This window comes from Panthera uncia, chromosome F2 (assembly GCF_023721935.1).
Source record: "Panthera uncia isolate 11264 chromosome F2, Puncia_PCG_1.0, whole genome shotgun sequence".
In the NCBI taxonomy this organism is placed as follows: domain Eukaryota; kingdom Metazoa; phylum Chordata; class Mammalia; order Carnivora; family Felidae; genus Panthera; species Panthera uncia.
This window is the reverse complement of record NC_064812.1, coordinates 29,295,503-29,311,108: the sequence shown is the minus strand read 5'-3', so window position 1 is coordinate 29,311,108 and position 15,606 is coordinate 29,295,503. Positions and strand designations below refer to the sequence as shown.

Sequence of the window (15,606 nt, the reverse complement as noted above, 5' to 3'; positions counted from 1 at the left end):
ATTATTCCTTGGCCCCTTCCTGTTGCTTCCCACCTGTCCTCTACTCCAGCATCTGAGTTTTCTTTCTAAAACTGACCTCTGATTATGCCATTTTTAAAAGAAAATATCAGTAGTTCTTCCATTATCTGTAGAATATAGTTCAATTACATAACCATGACAAATAGTTGTCTTCTACCCCAATTTCCACTATTTACTCCTTTAACACACTTGTTTGCAGCGTTCACCCTTCATCTACCCCTGCTTCCTTCCCCTGCCATATCACAACTCCTTTCAAGGATCACTTTCCTAGTATTTCTGGGAGAAATTATAGGTGAGTCAGTACATACCACAGCCTGCTTTTCTTCTGCCAGCAACTACCTGCTGCTGTTAGGTCTGGTTCAAACTTTCATTTGCTTCCCTAAGATCATGGAATTCTGGAACAGCCAAGGAGCCTGCCTCTAATGCCAAGGGGCCTGCTCTTCCCTTCTCTGCCCCATCCTTGAATTCTCCATGGTTCTACAAATATGAGGTTGTTATACATGGCTGACTTGTATGAAAGCTTTGAAGACATTAAAAGAGAAGGTACAGAACAATTAGGAACAGGGAATAGCTTCATATTAAATATGTAATATCACTGATCTTCAAGATCCTAAAGCCATCTTTGCAATGGGGAATTTGTCAACAAGTAGACTTTCCTTCTGAAGCCTATGACTTTCTTGGGCCCTCTCCCTCTGCCCTTTTCTCCCTCTGTCCTTCTCTTTTCTCCCTGGATGGGTATGCCTAACTTGCAAGTTCCTCATTATTTATTATATATAATAAAGTAATTATATATATATATATTATATATATAAAGTATTTATATTATATATAATTTATTATATATAATAAAGTAATACTTTCCACCCTCTCTCCCCCTCAGAGGGGGAAGTTCAACCTGTGAGTAAAAAGCTACAAAATGGGTCCACTGTTATAAAACGGAAAAATTCCTTTTTTAAAACTAGTATGATTTAGCATAGTGAGAAAATAAATAACTTTTCTACTAAACTATTTTCTTACTGCAGTTGGATAGAACTTGACAATAATAAAACCAACTTCTCAGATAATTATAGGCCTCTTGGCAAGTCAGAATATATTTTGATTGTGGAACAGATAATATCCCTTTTTCCTCTGACGTATGTTCTGACATAAAACCTAAACTCACAAAAACCTCATAAGACGAGGAAGGAAAACTGATGAATACAGTTCAGCACAAATAATGCCATCTAGCTACCAAATAAATTATTCATTGTAGCTATTTATATGGTGTAATTCCTATACTTACCTGACAATATGCTGACAAGTTCTTCTCTATACTATATTTTTCGTCAGTCGACTTACTCAAGTCTGAGAATGATAAGAGAATAATTGCCTCTCTCTCTCTCCTTCAAAATTGTGTAGATTATGTTCATTATTCTAAGTTGTAGACAAAAATATTAAATTATTATATTTACAAGAAGGACAGTCTTGTCTCTGTGACTCCTTTAAAGGATGAGAGTATAAATGTAATTAGGGAACAAACTGGGTCACCCTGTTTCATTACTTCATGAATCACCGAATCCTAGGCCTGGCAGGGGACCTTGAGAGACACCCTCCCGCTCTCAGCAAGAAGATATCACCAATCCCATTTTCATGGCCCTATTGAGAGGTTCTCACATTTTGCCTTATAAGTCGTTCCGGCATAATAATCCTGGATATCAGGATGGATAACTGAATCCTTCATGTTGCTTTCTCCCCCCCCCCCCCCCCCCCCCCCAGGAAGCATCATGCTTTTTTTTTTTTGAAAGAGAGGGAGAGAGAGAGAGAAATAGAGAGTGGGAGAGGGGCAGAGAGATGAAGAGAGAAAGAGAATCCCAAGCAAGCTCTGCACTGTCAGCACAGGACCCTACATGGGGCTTAAACCCACAAACTGTGAGATCATGACCTGAGCTGAAATCAAGAGTCGGTCACTTAATGGAATGAGCCACCCAGGCACCCCTACATGTTGCTTTCTTATCTTCTTATATTAGCCCAGGGAAGTCAAGATCTAAAAATAAATTGTTATTTTTTCCAATAAAATTATTTTATTTTATTTTCTGGTTCCAAAACTTTTTCACTGTCATAATACAGTTAAGTGCATGGGCTCAAACCCTACTTCCACAACTTACTAGCTGTGTGACCTTGAAGAAGTTTTAAACCTTTATGTGCCTCATTTTCATCATCATTAACATTGAAGTGACAATGGTAGCTACCTTATAGGGTCCATATGAAGATTAAATTAAAGGAGTTCATAGTTGTAAATGTCTTGAATGAAAACTGGCATATAGTAAGTATTATAAAAAAAATGCTTGTTAAAAACTAAAAGCACATTTATAAAGAAAAAGAGAAATTCAGGAAATACAACAAAAGAAGCAAATTACTAACAACCTTACTCTAGAGATAGCTATTTACATTTTAATGTTCCTTCTTGTCATGTGTATGTATAAACTACATACCTAGCACATAATTGGGATGATGCTGTATTCGAGAAAAGGCCCTGTATCATGAATTTCTTCACTTAATGTTACATTATGAGCACTTCTCCATATCCTTAAAAATCCTTGAAAAGCTTTAGTGGTTTTACAGAAATCCTTTTATGAGCTTACCTCATCTCAACAATCCCTCTATCCAGCTATGAGATTGTTTTCAGTGTTTCACTTTGTAGCTAAAGCAGCAGTAAATATCTTTGTAAATCAACTTTTATCCATCTCCTTGAATATTTCTATTCTAAGTTTTCTTGAAGTGGGATACTGGGGGAAAGAATATTTCGAAGATTCCAGGTACATACTATTAATTTGTGTTTCAGAAAGAAATGTATTAGTCAATGCCCCTATGAAGCTATGTATGAAATAATATCTTTCATGGCAACATTAAGCATTGCTTTTTAAAAAGGGGAAAAAATGTTCCCAATTTGATACAATAAAAATTGTATCAGTTTTAATATTTTAAATTGAATGTTTTCATTCCTGGTGAAAGTGAATGTTTCTGCATTTCAGCTGTTAAAAACTAGTGAATTTTTCCTGAGATGTGCCTTAGCCTTTGGCTCTGCAAGTAGAAGCCATTGTTCTTTTACATTTTCCCTTGTGTCGTGGTTTCTAACTTTAATCCACTTCGTGGCTCTCCTCTAAAGGATTTTTCCTTTTTTGGGTTCTTCTCTTATCCTAGAAACCAGGATAAGAGGCTACTTTAGTATTGGGGCCAGACTACTCGTTTCTGGCATAATGAGAGAATTCATCATGTTTCTATTTCTGCAAGTCATGAGCAATCAAGTGGTTGGTACGAGTTAGTATTGATCTGGGTACTACGGAGGTAAGAGAGGGTCCTTGCCCTTCCAGAATTTAAAGCTTAATTGTAAAGAAAACTCTAATGCATGAAACAATTAGTGATCAATACAAGGCAGCCTACACTGAGTGAATTTTAGAATACAGATACTAAGTGCCATGGTCATTTAAAGAAGGGAGAGATCAATGATGATGTGAGTAATCATCAGTGAGGTTGGCCTTGGCAGAAGGAAGGATAGGCAGTTGAGGTGAAAAGAACTACAGAAGTAAAGGACAGCCTATTATAGATACAAAGAGCATGGATTTTTGTGTCAGACCCAGGTGGGAAGTCTTAGCTCCACCATTTACTAGCTTTAAACTTAAACAAGGGTATTAACCAGTCAAACTCTGGGTTTGAATCCCAACTCTGTCACTTATGAACTGTGTGTCAGAGCTAATATTTTGGGCAAGCTAATAGATTCAGTGGTAAATCTAACTTTGTTCATGAATAACATTATGGTAATCAGAGTACCTACCTCACAGCATTGTTGTGGGGATTAAATGAGCAAATGTGACAACTGGGTCCTGGTACATTATAAACACTCAGTAGTTTTAGCTTTCATCATTAACCTCTTTAGGCATCAATTTAGTAAATGTAATAAATCACTATATATGTAATCTATCACTATAGTAAATATAATCTATCACTAGTAAATGTAAATGATAATATACAAATGTAATCTATCACTAGTAAATGATAGTAAAGGTAATCTATCACTAGAATAGATAACTATGAGTGTCTTGACTGAGAACTAGATAGATTTGTAATTGCAAAGGAAAGAAAGAGCCTGGAACTGAAGATTTTCCCCCAAATTATGGTGAACATCTTATAATTTGAAGTGAAATGCTTGGCTCTTCCTTCAATGTCAGTTTATTTATTCATTAGCCCACATGCACAGACCTATATCTTCCTCCATTTGGGCTTGAAAGCCTTTTTCTCTGCCAGGCCCAAAGTCAACTCTGATTGAGGAAGGAAGTAAAAGGTATGCAACTTTCTTAACTACTTCAGTCAGGAAGTGACACCCATCACTTTGCTTACATTCCATTGGTGCAAATTAGTCATGCGGCCCCACCTAAGTGAAGAGTGAATGGGGAATTGTAGTCCCTGGTTGGGTCACTGCTCTCTAACAATAACTTGACACAAAGCTGCCATGATCTCTCTCTTTTCCTTACACACAGCATATAAACTCCCAAGGGGGATGACTCAAAGATTTATCCAGATATGTCATTAATGAACCTTTATGTTTCAGAGACTCTCTCAGCCTCATCTATTACTGTTTTGGACTAGTATCAGTCTCTCCCAACCCTCTTTACTTCTGTTTGCAACCAGGGAATTTTCCTGAGCTTTGCTGGCTTTGTTCTCTTCCTTCTCTGGTGCACCCAGTTTCCCTGCTATGGATCTGCTCAGCAGCAGGGGGCATCGCTGACTATGCCATTTAAGTATCAAGGGAAAATAAGTTCAATTTTTAGCAATTGTTCTTAAGGTCATCTGTATTCCAGAGTAGTTACATTTGCTAATTTGGCAGAACATGGACAAGGTAAAATAAAATTCAAAGATAAATTCAATATAAGCACACAAACTCTCTGGTCTGGACAAACGGCAGTGAAGAACAGCCTTTTGCCAGACTGCTCACTGAAAAGTATCTTTTAAGTTTTAATACTGAGAAATGTTAAAAACAAGAAAAATTTTTCAACCAAATAAAAGGATTTTGTTGGGCTTTTCTATGGCAAAACTCTTCTATTCAAAAGACAGAGTTTTCTGCCACATAACACTGGAGCTAACAGAGCTATGGCTACTCAAGGTCTGGAGGCTTATGGTACAAGATATTAGCACATCATACTTTACAATTGAGGAGGACAGTTTTCAGATTGATTTTATGTCTTATGAAGAGAAATAAAATTTTCTTTCTCAGGCATGTCTATGATGGTAGAAATAAGAGACCTCCAAATGAATAGTTTCCACATAGATGATTGATAATGATGAAGGAGAGGAGGAGGCTAAGGAAGAGGAGGAAGGGAAGGAGGAGAAAAGAGGAGGAAGAGGTGGAAGAGGGAGAGAAGGTGAAGGAGAATATTATTTTTTATCATGATGATGGCCCAGTTCAGTTATTTGTCAGCCAGTACTTAATCAACATGAACACAGCTCCCATGTACTTCCAAACACCTATGTTGTGCCATTACAAAGCAGCCCACTGAAGGGGCGCCTGGGTGGCTCAGTTAAGCGGCCGACTTCAGCTCAGGCCATGATCTCGCCGTCCGTGAGTTCTAGCCCCGCGTCAGGCTCTGTGCTGACAGCTCAGAGCCTGGAGCCTGCTTCAGATTCTCTGTCTCCCTCTCTCTGACCCTCCCCTGTTCATGCTCTGTCTCTCCCTGTCTCAAAAATAAATAAACGTTAAAAAAAAAAAAAAAAACTTAAAAAAAGCAGCCCACTGAAGATAATGGTGGACCTAAAGATGGAATACCCGTCAGGCTTCCCTCTCAGCCTTTGTCCCATTTATCATTTTTAAGTTTCATCCTGCAAAGCAAACACTATTATCCCTATTTTACAAATGAAGAAACTAGGTCTTGGGGCGCCTGGAGGCTCAATCGATTAAGTGTCTGACTCTTGACGAAAGCTCAGGTCATGATCTCATAGTTCAACAGTTCAAGCCCCCCATTTGGCTCTGTACTGACAGTGTGGAGCCTGCTCAGGATTCTCTCTCTCCCTTTCTCTGTCCCTCCGTGTGTGTGCACACTCTGTCTCACTCTCTCTCTCAAAATAAATAAATAAACTTAAAAAAAAAAAAAGAAACTAGAACTCAGATGACTTGATAAGAGTAGAGGAGCAGGCATTCAAACTTCAAGTCATTTGTTTCCCTGATTATGAAGTTCTCATTATACCATGTGTTATGAAGACTAAGCAAGATACTACATGAAAGCTGAATGCCTGGCACATAGCACTCAGATGGGACTTTCTTCCGTCTTTGAGCTCCTTCCCGGAGAGTACATAAATCCTTTGAGACTATTGTGCACATAGGAAGAATAACTACATTTTCTTTTCAGCTCTAAGGAAAGTGTCAGTATAAGCTTATCTGAACCTCGGTGGGGGAAGTGAGTAGGATGACTGCGAGTTTTGATGGGTTTAATTTGGTTTTATATTTTGAGAAATGGCTATGTTCTCTAAAACAAAATATTGGTACGATTGCCTTACAGAAAGAGTTTATTTCTCAAACCCCATGACTATTACTTGACTTTATAAAATGATGAATACAAAATGAAATAGCTAGTATAGAATTTTTTGTTGTTGTTGCAGGGGTAACATTCCTTCTAACCTGGAATAAGTAATGACTCTCTAGTGAAGTTGTCCTAGGTTTCAATCTTTTCTCTACTGCTTATTAGTTGTGTAACTTTGGCCAGTTATCTAATATTCTTGAGGTCCAGTCTTTTATTTTTAAAATGAAGGTAATAATTCTTAGCTTGCAGGACTGTTGTGAGAGTCTAGTAAGGTATAAATTCCATAACATATAGTGAGGAATTAAGAAAGTGCTTCCTCCTGCTCAGGAGTTCAAAGAATTGGGATTGGTATTTTAATCCCTTCATTTTTATGATAAAATAATACAACAAAATCATAATAGGTAATCTTAAAGTAAATTGGGAGCATTTCCCTCGTTAAAAAGCACTACTGAATTTTATGTTTCTGGGGGTTTTTAGAATAGTTTGTTGTTGTTGTTGTTTTTCTGGGGGATTTTTTTGCCCTCAGTATAAAAATATTAAAAATAAATGGATCAAGCAGTCATCAGAGAATGCAGGAATTTTTATGTTGATACATAATATGCTTTAACAACACAAAGACCTTAGAAATTGTGGTGGTTATTAGTGTTTGCCAAACAGCCCTAGGTCTCCCCACTTCAGGGCACATGAGGGAACTGCATTTCCTGGCCGACTGGGACTATGTAATTAGTCCTAGCCGGCAAGTTGCCAGGAGGTCCAGTGCCTGTTCCAGACCATTCAGACTCTCTTCTTCCCTACAGCCTGACAACCAGCAACATTGGAAAGGTGGCTAAATCAGATAGGGTCTCTGAGAGACTTCTTGCTGACCTGTAAGAGTCATATAAAAAAGATATTGTGGAATTGTAGCAGCATTATGTAGCTCATTCCAAATGATCAGAGGTGGTTAAAAAAAAAATCTTCTAGCAAAAAGTACATAAAACTACATTATACATATATGTTTATTTATATATGTGTATGTGTGTGTGTATATGTATATATATGTAACTAGTTCTTTTCTTTTATAGTACATAAGAATCTTGATCCAATTTTTGTTTTAAATAAGTGGAGTAAATTATGAAGCTTCACTTTAAACTGCCCCCTTAGAAGTCTCAGCCTTGACAATACTAATACACAATAAGGATAACATTTCACTTAATAATATAAATTATTATTCATCCTTCAAATGAAAATGGAGATCAACAGTAGATTAAGAGAAATTTAAGAGTAGGATCATAAGTTAATTTGATTTTTTTTCATGTAAAAGCTTTCTAGATATTTGGATAAGTATTTTTTAAAATATCAATAAATACCAATACATGTGTTTTTCCCACATCATGCAATTCACACTCTAAGTTTAATACTGAGTAAAACCAAATAGCTTTGACTATTTCATATAAAGTAAAATAATAAAGTATGGTTTATATTGTTCAATGACATAGTAGCAAGAAAAATGACATATTGGAGTCAGGGTAAATATCACTTGCAATTTTTTTGGACAAATAATTTCAAATATAATCTTAAAAGACCAAATCAGCATCACAGATTCATATTCAAATCAATAAAAGTTAACAAACACAATGAAACATCTTTATAAACAGTTTTATTTTAAAATGATATGACACACTTGCAATTAACACATAAGGCATCACATGCCCAAAGGAAAAGCCCATAACCTTAATAACTGCCGTTTTAGAATATTAAAACACATAATCAACATCAAATTATTTTTCTTGTTTGGCAAGAAAAATAAAATTAAAAGCATGATGAGAACCACAAAATAGAAACTCCCAATATACTATATAGTAATAATCCATCGTTGCATTCTTGTACAACATTTGTTCAGAGCCTGGGTAGGAACCATAAAGATGGCAGTGGGAGAGTAAGACTGGCTCTTCCCAAAACACGGGAAAATTGCTAAAACTTGGAGCAAAGGAAAGTACTGTCTGCTTCCCATATTTCCTTGAAATAAAACAAGAATTCATGGTAAAATAACTTCTAAATATGCCACACTCTCATGAGCCTGAAATTGAGCGGTTAAGAAAATAAATCAAACATCTGTGAGATGCTGACCAGCCAAAAGAGATCTATGTAATTATGGCATTTCATTCTGAGGTTGATTCTAAATCCTTAATTCATGACCTGTGAAAGACTTCTGTTATCCTTAAAGTCAACGTTAAGGCATGCCAAGTTTCCTATAAGAAAATTATTCTAACAATAGCTTTGGGTATTACAGTTCTACAATTATAAAACATTCTCCTAATACATATATAGACTTGAGTGGACATAAACTTACACATTAACAAACATAAACTCCAGGTATGCTCTTAAATGTAAGCCACAGATTATTGAAATCACTTTTACATATTTAAAAGAACATCCCCCTTTTTACAGTGTCAGTGCACAAATCAGGCAAATTATTTCCCAAGGCTTCTGACCATAAAAGTTGGAAGGAGAGAATATTATAGAGTACTATGAACCATAAAATGATATAGCTGAAAGACAATGATATGTTAATTCTCTTTCTTATGAACCCTTTTATGCTGGGAAAAGCCAGTGAGACTTCATTATAATTCTTTTCATTGTAGTCATTCTTTATGCCCAGTTCTGGGAAAGGTCAAACCCCATTACAGAGAACTGTAAGGATCTGTCTTATTCCTTTGTCACAGTGGAATCTAGCTGGTGGTATTAAATCTTCCTGAATAGGTGAGCCATTGGTGAAGGTTGTGAATCTCTTTGGTCAGGCCACATTTTTGTGGTGGCAGTAATTGCTGCAATGGAATCTGACCTTCAGATTGAAAAACCTTCTCCTACTAGATATATAGAATATTTTTTTTCCTTAACTCTAGATGACTAATCCAGGTAAGGTTTTGAATATGCCTGCCATTGCACATGTGAAAGATGAAGGCTGAAATGTTTAAATGCTCTTGCCTAGAATTTTTGCCTGTCACAAGAAGCAACAAAAAGTAGAGCCGCTTGGGTTCAGACCCTAATTCCTGCCATTCAGCTGGCGTAGTGCTCACTCAGTCACTACCCTTACTCTGGAGGACAAAGGGAAGGCACAAATGAATTTAGTAGGGCAGTCTCTTTGTCTAAATTTGCATGTCTCAAAGGACATGTGCCAGCACTGGTCCAATTGGGTCCCTAAAACAAGTAAGTATGAGAGGGAGGTATTTTCAGCTAAGATATTTTAAGTAGCCATCAAAGCATGTGATACCAGTATCAGGCAAGTATCTAAGCCCCAATAAGGAGCCTTTTATTAAAGCCATTAGGAGGATCAGGGGCACCTGGGTGGCTCAGTAGGTTGTACGTCCAACTTTGGCTCAGATCATGATCTCACGGTTCATGAGTTTGAGCCCCACATTGGGCTTGCTGGTATCAGCACAGAGCCTGGCTGTCAAAGTAAAACCCACTTCGGATCCTCTGTCCCTGTCTCTCTCTGCCCCACCCTTGCTCACACTCTCTCTCTCAAAAATAAACAAACATTTAATAAATAGATATAGATAGATAGATAGATAGATAGATAGAAGGATTAAACTTCCCGTTAGCATATAGATCCCAGTAGTAATAGAGAAAGCTTTCTTTCTGGTACTCACCCCTTTGGACCGCATTACTGAACAATGAACTGCTTTACGATTAGGAAAGTGACTTAGTTTAGTTTTTTAACACCTGATAAAAAGTTTAAGACCTAAACCACAGACCTCTGAAAAAGCTTTGCTGTTCCAGATCTAGCAATAAAAGGTTTCATGCACAACGACCAGCACCATGTTAAAAAGATAGATGTAAGGTCATAATCTCCATGTAGGATCCAAGACCAACACCATAGCTATCATCTGTTCAATGTGTGTAACATAATCACCTGATCTGCCAAAGTCCTTCTAAATAAATATATTTAGAGCCAAAAGCCTCTGTATCTGATTGGAAACAATAGTGTCTAAAGTCCAGGGCTTTTTGTTGCTTGTGTTACCAAGGCTTTAAATTCAAGTAATCCTTATCTTGAATTCAGGCACTGATAGGATCGACTAGGGCTATACAAGGAAATACTGTAGGAAAGCTGATTAAGGCAGTTATCTGAACTGTGTCAACACAGCACTATAGATGTCCAGATGATTTCTGAATTGGTTCTTTTTGGAATAATAGTCTGCCATCATATAAGTAGAGACTTGAGAGAGATGTGTCCTATATATGGACAGATTTAAATAGTGTTGAAATAAGTAAGCATTGATTACTATACTTCAATTTTAAAATTTTAAGGAAGGGAAGGAAGAAATATATTCTGACTTGTTACGTCTTTCCTCATGCATATCTTTTACTAATTGGGATACATATACAGATATAATAGGATATATATATATATATATATATATATCCCTTAGATCACATCAGAACTGTATGTGATTTGGTAGCACTGGAAGATTCATTAAATGTTTCCAAATGAAAAGTTCTGGCTTCTTCTCCTTTATCCAGTTTTACATTATTGAAAAACTTCCTAACACTTGATTCTCAAACTTGTCTTCCTTCATGAGCTGAAAATCAGGCTACACATTAATTCAGTTTAGCCTGCAATTTGGCTAATTAATCATGTTTCTCCAATAAATAAAAACAAAACACAGCTGATCCCACTTAGCTTTTAAGAACAAGCATTATTTTTTTAATGTATTTTTTTTAAAAGACACACAGCCCAGACCTACTCACTCATCCAAGGATATCATTACCTTATTGCCTCAACTTAATGTATGGTGGAGCCCAAGCAGGTTAGAATCTGATAATTTATAAACCTTCAAAATATTGAATTTATACTTCCAGCAAGCCAGCTTCAACATAAACGGTAACATGAGAATCACAATAAAACAAAAACTTTTTTCAAAAAGCACGATGAAACAGCAATAGAAAACAAAAATCACGTTTATGATGTTCCAATTATTTCCAAGTCAGTTAATAGCCTGTTATATAGAATAAGGTAATTCAGCTACATCTAGCTTCCTCTGATGTCCACGCAAGTTCTCATTTTTACCTAATAATTCTTTCACATGCCTGCCCTCTCTATTTTTACTATCTTCTGATCCTACCTTTTTGATTTTCATCTTAACCCTTAGTAACACACAGTGTACCTAACTCATCAAATCAATCTCTGACATCAACAGGAGCTCATTCACATAAACATCCTGACTCACACACTCTGCCAGCCAAAGTCACCCACATATTCCAGTCCTCAATAACAACAAAAACTTCAGGCATTAGAATTATGCTTTAGAATCAATAAAGAAATCATGTTCTCACTTACCCATCTCTGCCCTCCCACCCCAAATTCCAAGTTCCAGCCCTTTGTAAGATCCTGGTAATGCACTAATGGAAGTTAAAAGAGCTCTTGCAGTGGGAGGATGGAAACACCTCAAAGATTAATTGCAAAATGCAAGCTATTTGAGGCTCCATTTCCTACCCCTTCCCGAACCATAACTGTACGGAGACAGTGTGTTAGTGTGGACACTGGGTGTGTGTTTTGCAAAGTTGTGACCACTTTGCTCATCGTGCCTCTCATGGAGCAAGTGTAAACATCATGAGGCAAGGCATCACAGTTTCTGAGAGCCTGGATGAGGAACGGAGAGAGACACTTAGACCATGTTAGGAGGAGGCGAGTTTTGGTGAGGATGCAGTTCCCACTGAATCAGTTTCCTCTCTCTTTGTCACTCTTATCTTTTAATTTTTTGGCTGTGGGCTTAAGGACTGCTTCCATCCTGGGGCAATGGTTTGTTGCTTCGCCAAGAGTAAGTGATACCAATTTCTAAATGTTTCTAACAGTCTAGCTGCAATTGTATTGGAAATTTTCTCCAAACAATAACAAAATGTCACCTGGGTGTGTCTGAGCTAATCATGACTCTGACCTGCCTAGAGGTTTATATGTCTGGAAATATATTAAAAATGTCTAATGCTTTGCCTCTCTGGTGTGAGAACCAGGAAAGACTTCAAGAGCCCGGGTAACCTGTGGGATAGCTAAACGACAAACAGAAAATGAAATTTACGTAAGCAATTAATTTTACTTTACCTAGAAAATGGGCATGCAACATCAGCTCATATCTGGCACTAACATTCTCGGTTAAATTCAGATTGGTCTAATAATGATTTATATATTTTTCTTTTCCTAGAAAGTTTATTCTAATGACTTAGTTACCAATTCTGAGTACAGGAATAATTATAAATACAACATATATATTCTTGCATTTTTAAAATAATCAACATCCTCAAGCTTCAAAATATTCAAATTCAAAACCCTATATTTTAATGCTCAGCCAAATCAGAGGAAGAAAAAATTTAGCAAGAGAATGGATAAGCACCTTTGAGAATTAAATGTAAGCCTTATTATGTGATTAGTGCTTAGGTTCTTTTTCACAAAATAAGTTACTAATTGACCCTACTGTGTGCAGGACTTCTTAATGTCCAAATAATACCCCATATCATGTTAAAAAAATCATTTGTACGCTGGTTGTTAGAAATATTTTGCTATAGAAACAGAAGCTGATGGCCATTATAGATTAATTAATCTCAGCTCTTTACAAGGACAGGTGTAGCTGGTTGTAGTTTCTTAATGCATCTTAACACAGCTTTTCTTGTAAATAAAAAATACATATAGAACAAAAACACTCACTGGCTGTTGGTTTGTGAAATGAGCATTTCCTGACAAGCAAATAAACTGCACTGTTAATTTTAAGAAAAGTGGTTGGTTGGTTTGTTTTCACAGAAAATGCTAACGCAGACCCTCAAGAAGTTCACAACCAGAATTAACTCTGTACATCAAGAGCATCTTCTTCTACCAAGGACAGTTCCAGGGTGTTTTCATTCGTGCCGGTTTTCATCCTGAAGTTGAAAGAACCGTAGAGTTTTGCAGACTCTTTGGAAGAGGCAAACCTGTTGCGACGATATAACTCCCCCTTCCACATAGACATCATCAGCAAACAGGACAGAACGACCCCCCCAAGAGTGAGCAGGCAGAGTCCCGCAATCACACAGCGATCCAGGTGAGCCCCCAACCTTGCGCTCTCCTTCTCCAAGCGTTCCATCTCCCGGGCCGCCACGGTGTTGGGATCCACAGTCACTTCCCGTGGAACAATGTAAGAGATGATCACCAGCAAGATGCCAGTGACCAAGAACAAGATGGCACTGATGAAACCATAGTCAACTGACCTCCCTGAAGATGTGGCTTCCGAACTTACATCATCCTCATCTTCGGATATCAAGGATACGGCAGCCTCATGGGACCACTCGTTTGGATTTCCCCAGCCAAGGTCTCCCAGGTGATTGCTCCCTTTTGCTGAAGGGGAGCATCGGTTCCTTTGCTCTAAGTTGACATTCTCATCCACACGGGTAAAAGAAGTTTCTAATTCCTGGCTGCAGCAGTTGCAGACTTTCCGCCCTGCTGTTATTTGGTTGTTCCCTGAGTTGAGAGGTCCTGGTGGCAAGGAGTCTGTCTGAATAACTCTGTCTTGCAAAGAGGAGGAGGGGGATGCTGGAGAAGGACTAAGTTTAGATCCTTCAATCTCAGCTGCTTTTGGTGTTGACGTACAGTGTCTCTGGCAGCAGAGAGCAGCTTTGATGGCTGCTGCATCTGCCTGGCCATCAGGAGGGCCTCCTGAATGCCAGTCCCCAGCATCGCACAGGAAAGCCTGGCTGCTCTTCTTAGCAAGGGAGTGGAGCTCCATCGGAGCTAGTCAGACATCCCCCAGCAGGTTCTGAGAATTCTGCCAACAGCAACACAGATAAGAACCCAACAAGAGCTAAGGCTGCACTACCAAGAGTATCGCTCCTGAGGTCCCCATCTCCTTTTCAGCCACAACTGTAGACACCTCAGCCCCAGTTCCTCTAAAAGGAGTAAAAGAAAGGAGAGGATACCTAGTGGCAAGAAAGTATGAAGAGGGCAAATCCTCTGACTTATCACCGGGATTAACACTGAGAAACTTAGGTCAGGGTAGAAAAGGAGCACAGAGGAAGTAGCAGTGTCTCTGAAGAAAGCATTGCCGTCACCAAGCCAAATTTATCCAAGGACTCACACATTACTGTGACAGGATCCCTCAAATAAGAAGGCAAGTTTCCTGTAGAGAGACACAAATGAGAAAGGCAGGGACCTTTTTTAGCAGAGCCGCGATTTTCTGGAGAACCTGGGGAAGCACACACTTCTCAACAATTCAGTTAAATTACGTTTACACTATCTTTGTTCAGAACAGATTCTAATACAGATTAGCTTTAGAGCATCACCATGGACGAACAAATATGTCATCATCAGCTGGGCTTTATTGGAACTGGGGCTCAGCATTTTGACTGAGTAGCTGAAGTGGGTAAAAGATGGCTGGTTTAATCAGCCACCTTTCTTAAACTTACACCTCATACATCCAATGACCTTAGTCAACCAGCCCTGTATTTTCAAGACCCTTGCTTGTTCGTTGTGCTTTCATTCTCAGCCCTTGTGGCTACATGACACCAGCTTGTTCTGGACCCAGAAGTATGCAGACAACATGCCTTAACTGTGTGACCCCTGCCAAATACGAGGGGCCAGCCCACTCCACACCCTTCCCCCCAACACACCTACCTGCTCTGGGTACAGGTCTGCTACTCTTGCTCACTGAGTCTGAATGGGTCTGAGTTCATCTCCCTCTGCCTACTTTGCTAAGAAACACGCATGCCAAATTGACCACCTGAAAGTTTTTATTTAGAAGTAAACTGACAGTAAAAGACAAATTATAAACCCACAGAGTCAACAGTTTGTGAGGCAAGCAGGTGAGAAGTTATTTCCAAAGTTCCAAAATTACCTTTGGCACTTTGTATCCATGACATGCCCTTACCCCCACCACAGCATGGGACCTTTCTGTGATAGAACTTTGGGTTGAGCGGAAAACTGTCTATCTTTCTCTGCTTCTACCATCCTTTGCAGGATAGACTCACTTTTCACTGTCACCAAGTACAGCAGTTTCGAGCAAAGGCCCTCTTTATTTTGCTTTCCAGTAATAATTGATTTAAA

At 38.3% G+C, this 15,606-nt stretch overlaps 1 protein-coding gene across 1 annotated transcript; it reads right to left on the bottom strand.

Moving 5' to 3' along the window:
• Positions 1-10,981: 10,981 nt before the first annotated feature.
• On the bottom strand, positions 10,982-14,415 carry TMEM74 (transmembrane protein 74). The gene has a single exon (XM_049633528.1). The coding sequence runs from the start codon at positions 14,291-14,293 to the stop codon at positions 13,376-13,378; it is 918 nt and encodes a 305-aa protein (XP_049489485.1). The 5' UTR covers positions 14,294-14,415; the 3' UTR covers positions 10,982-13,375.
• Positions 14,416-15,606: the final 1,191 nt, after the last annotated feature.

Coding starts and splice junctions, on each gene's coding strand:
- TMEM74 (XM_049633528.1), bottom strand. CDS start 14,293: ATGGAGCTCCACTCCCTTGCTAAGAAGAGCAGCCAGGCTTTCCTGTGC.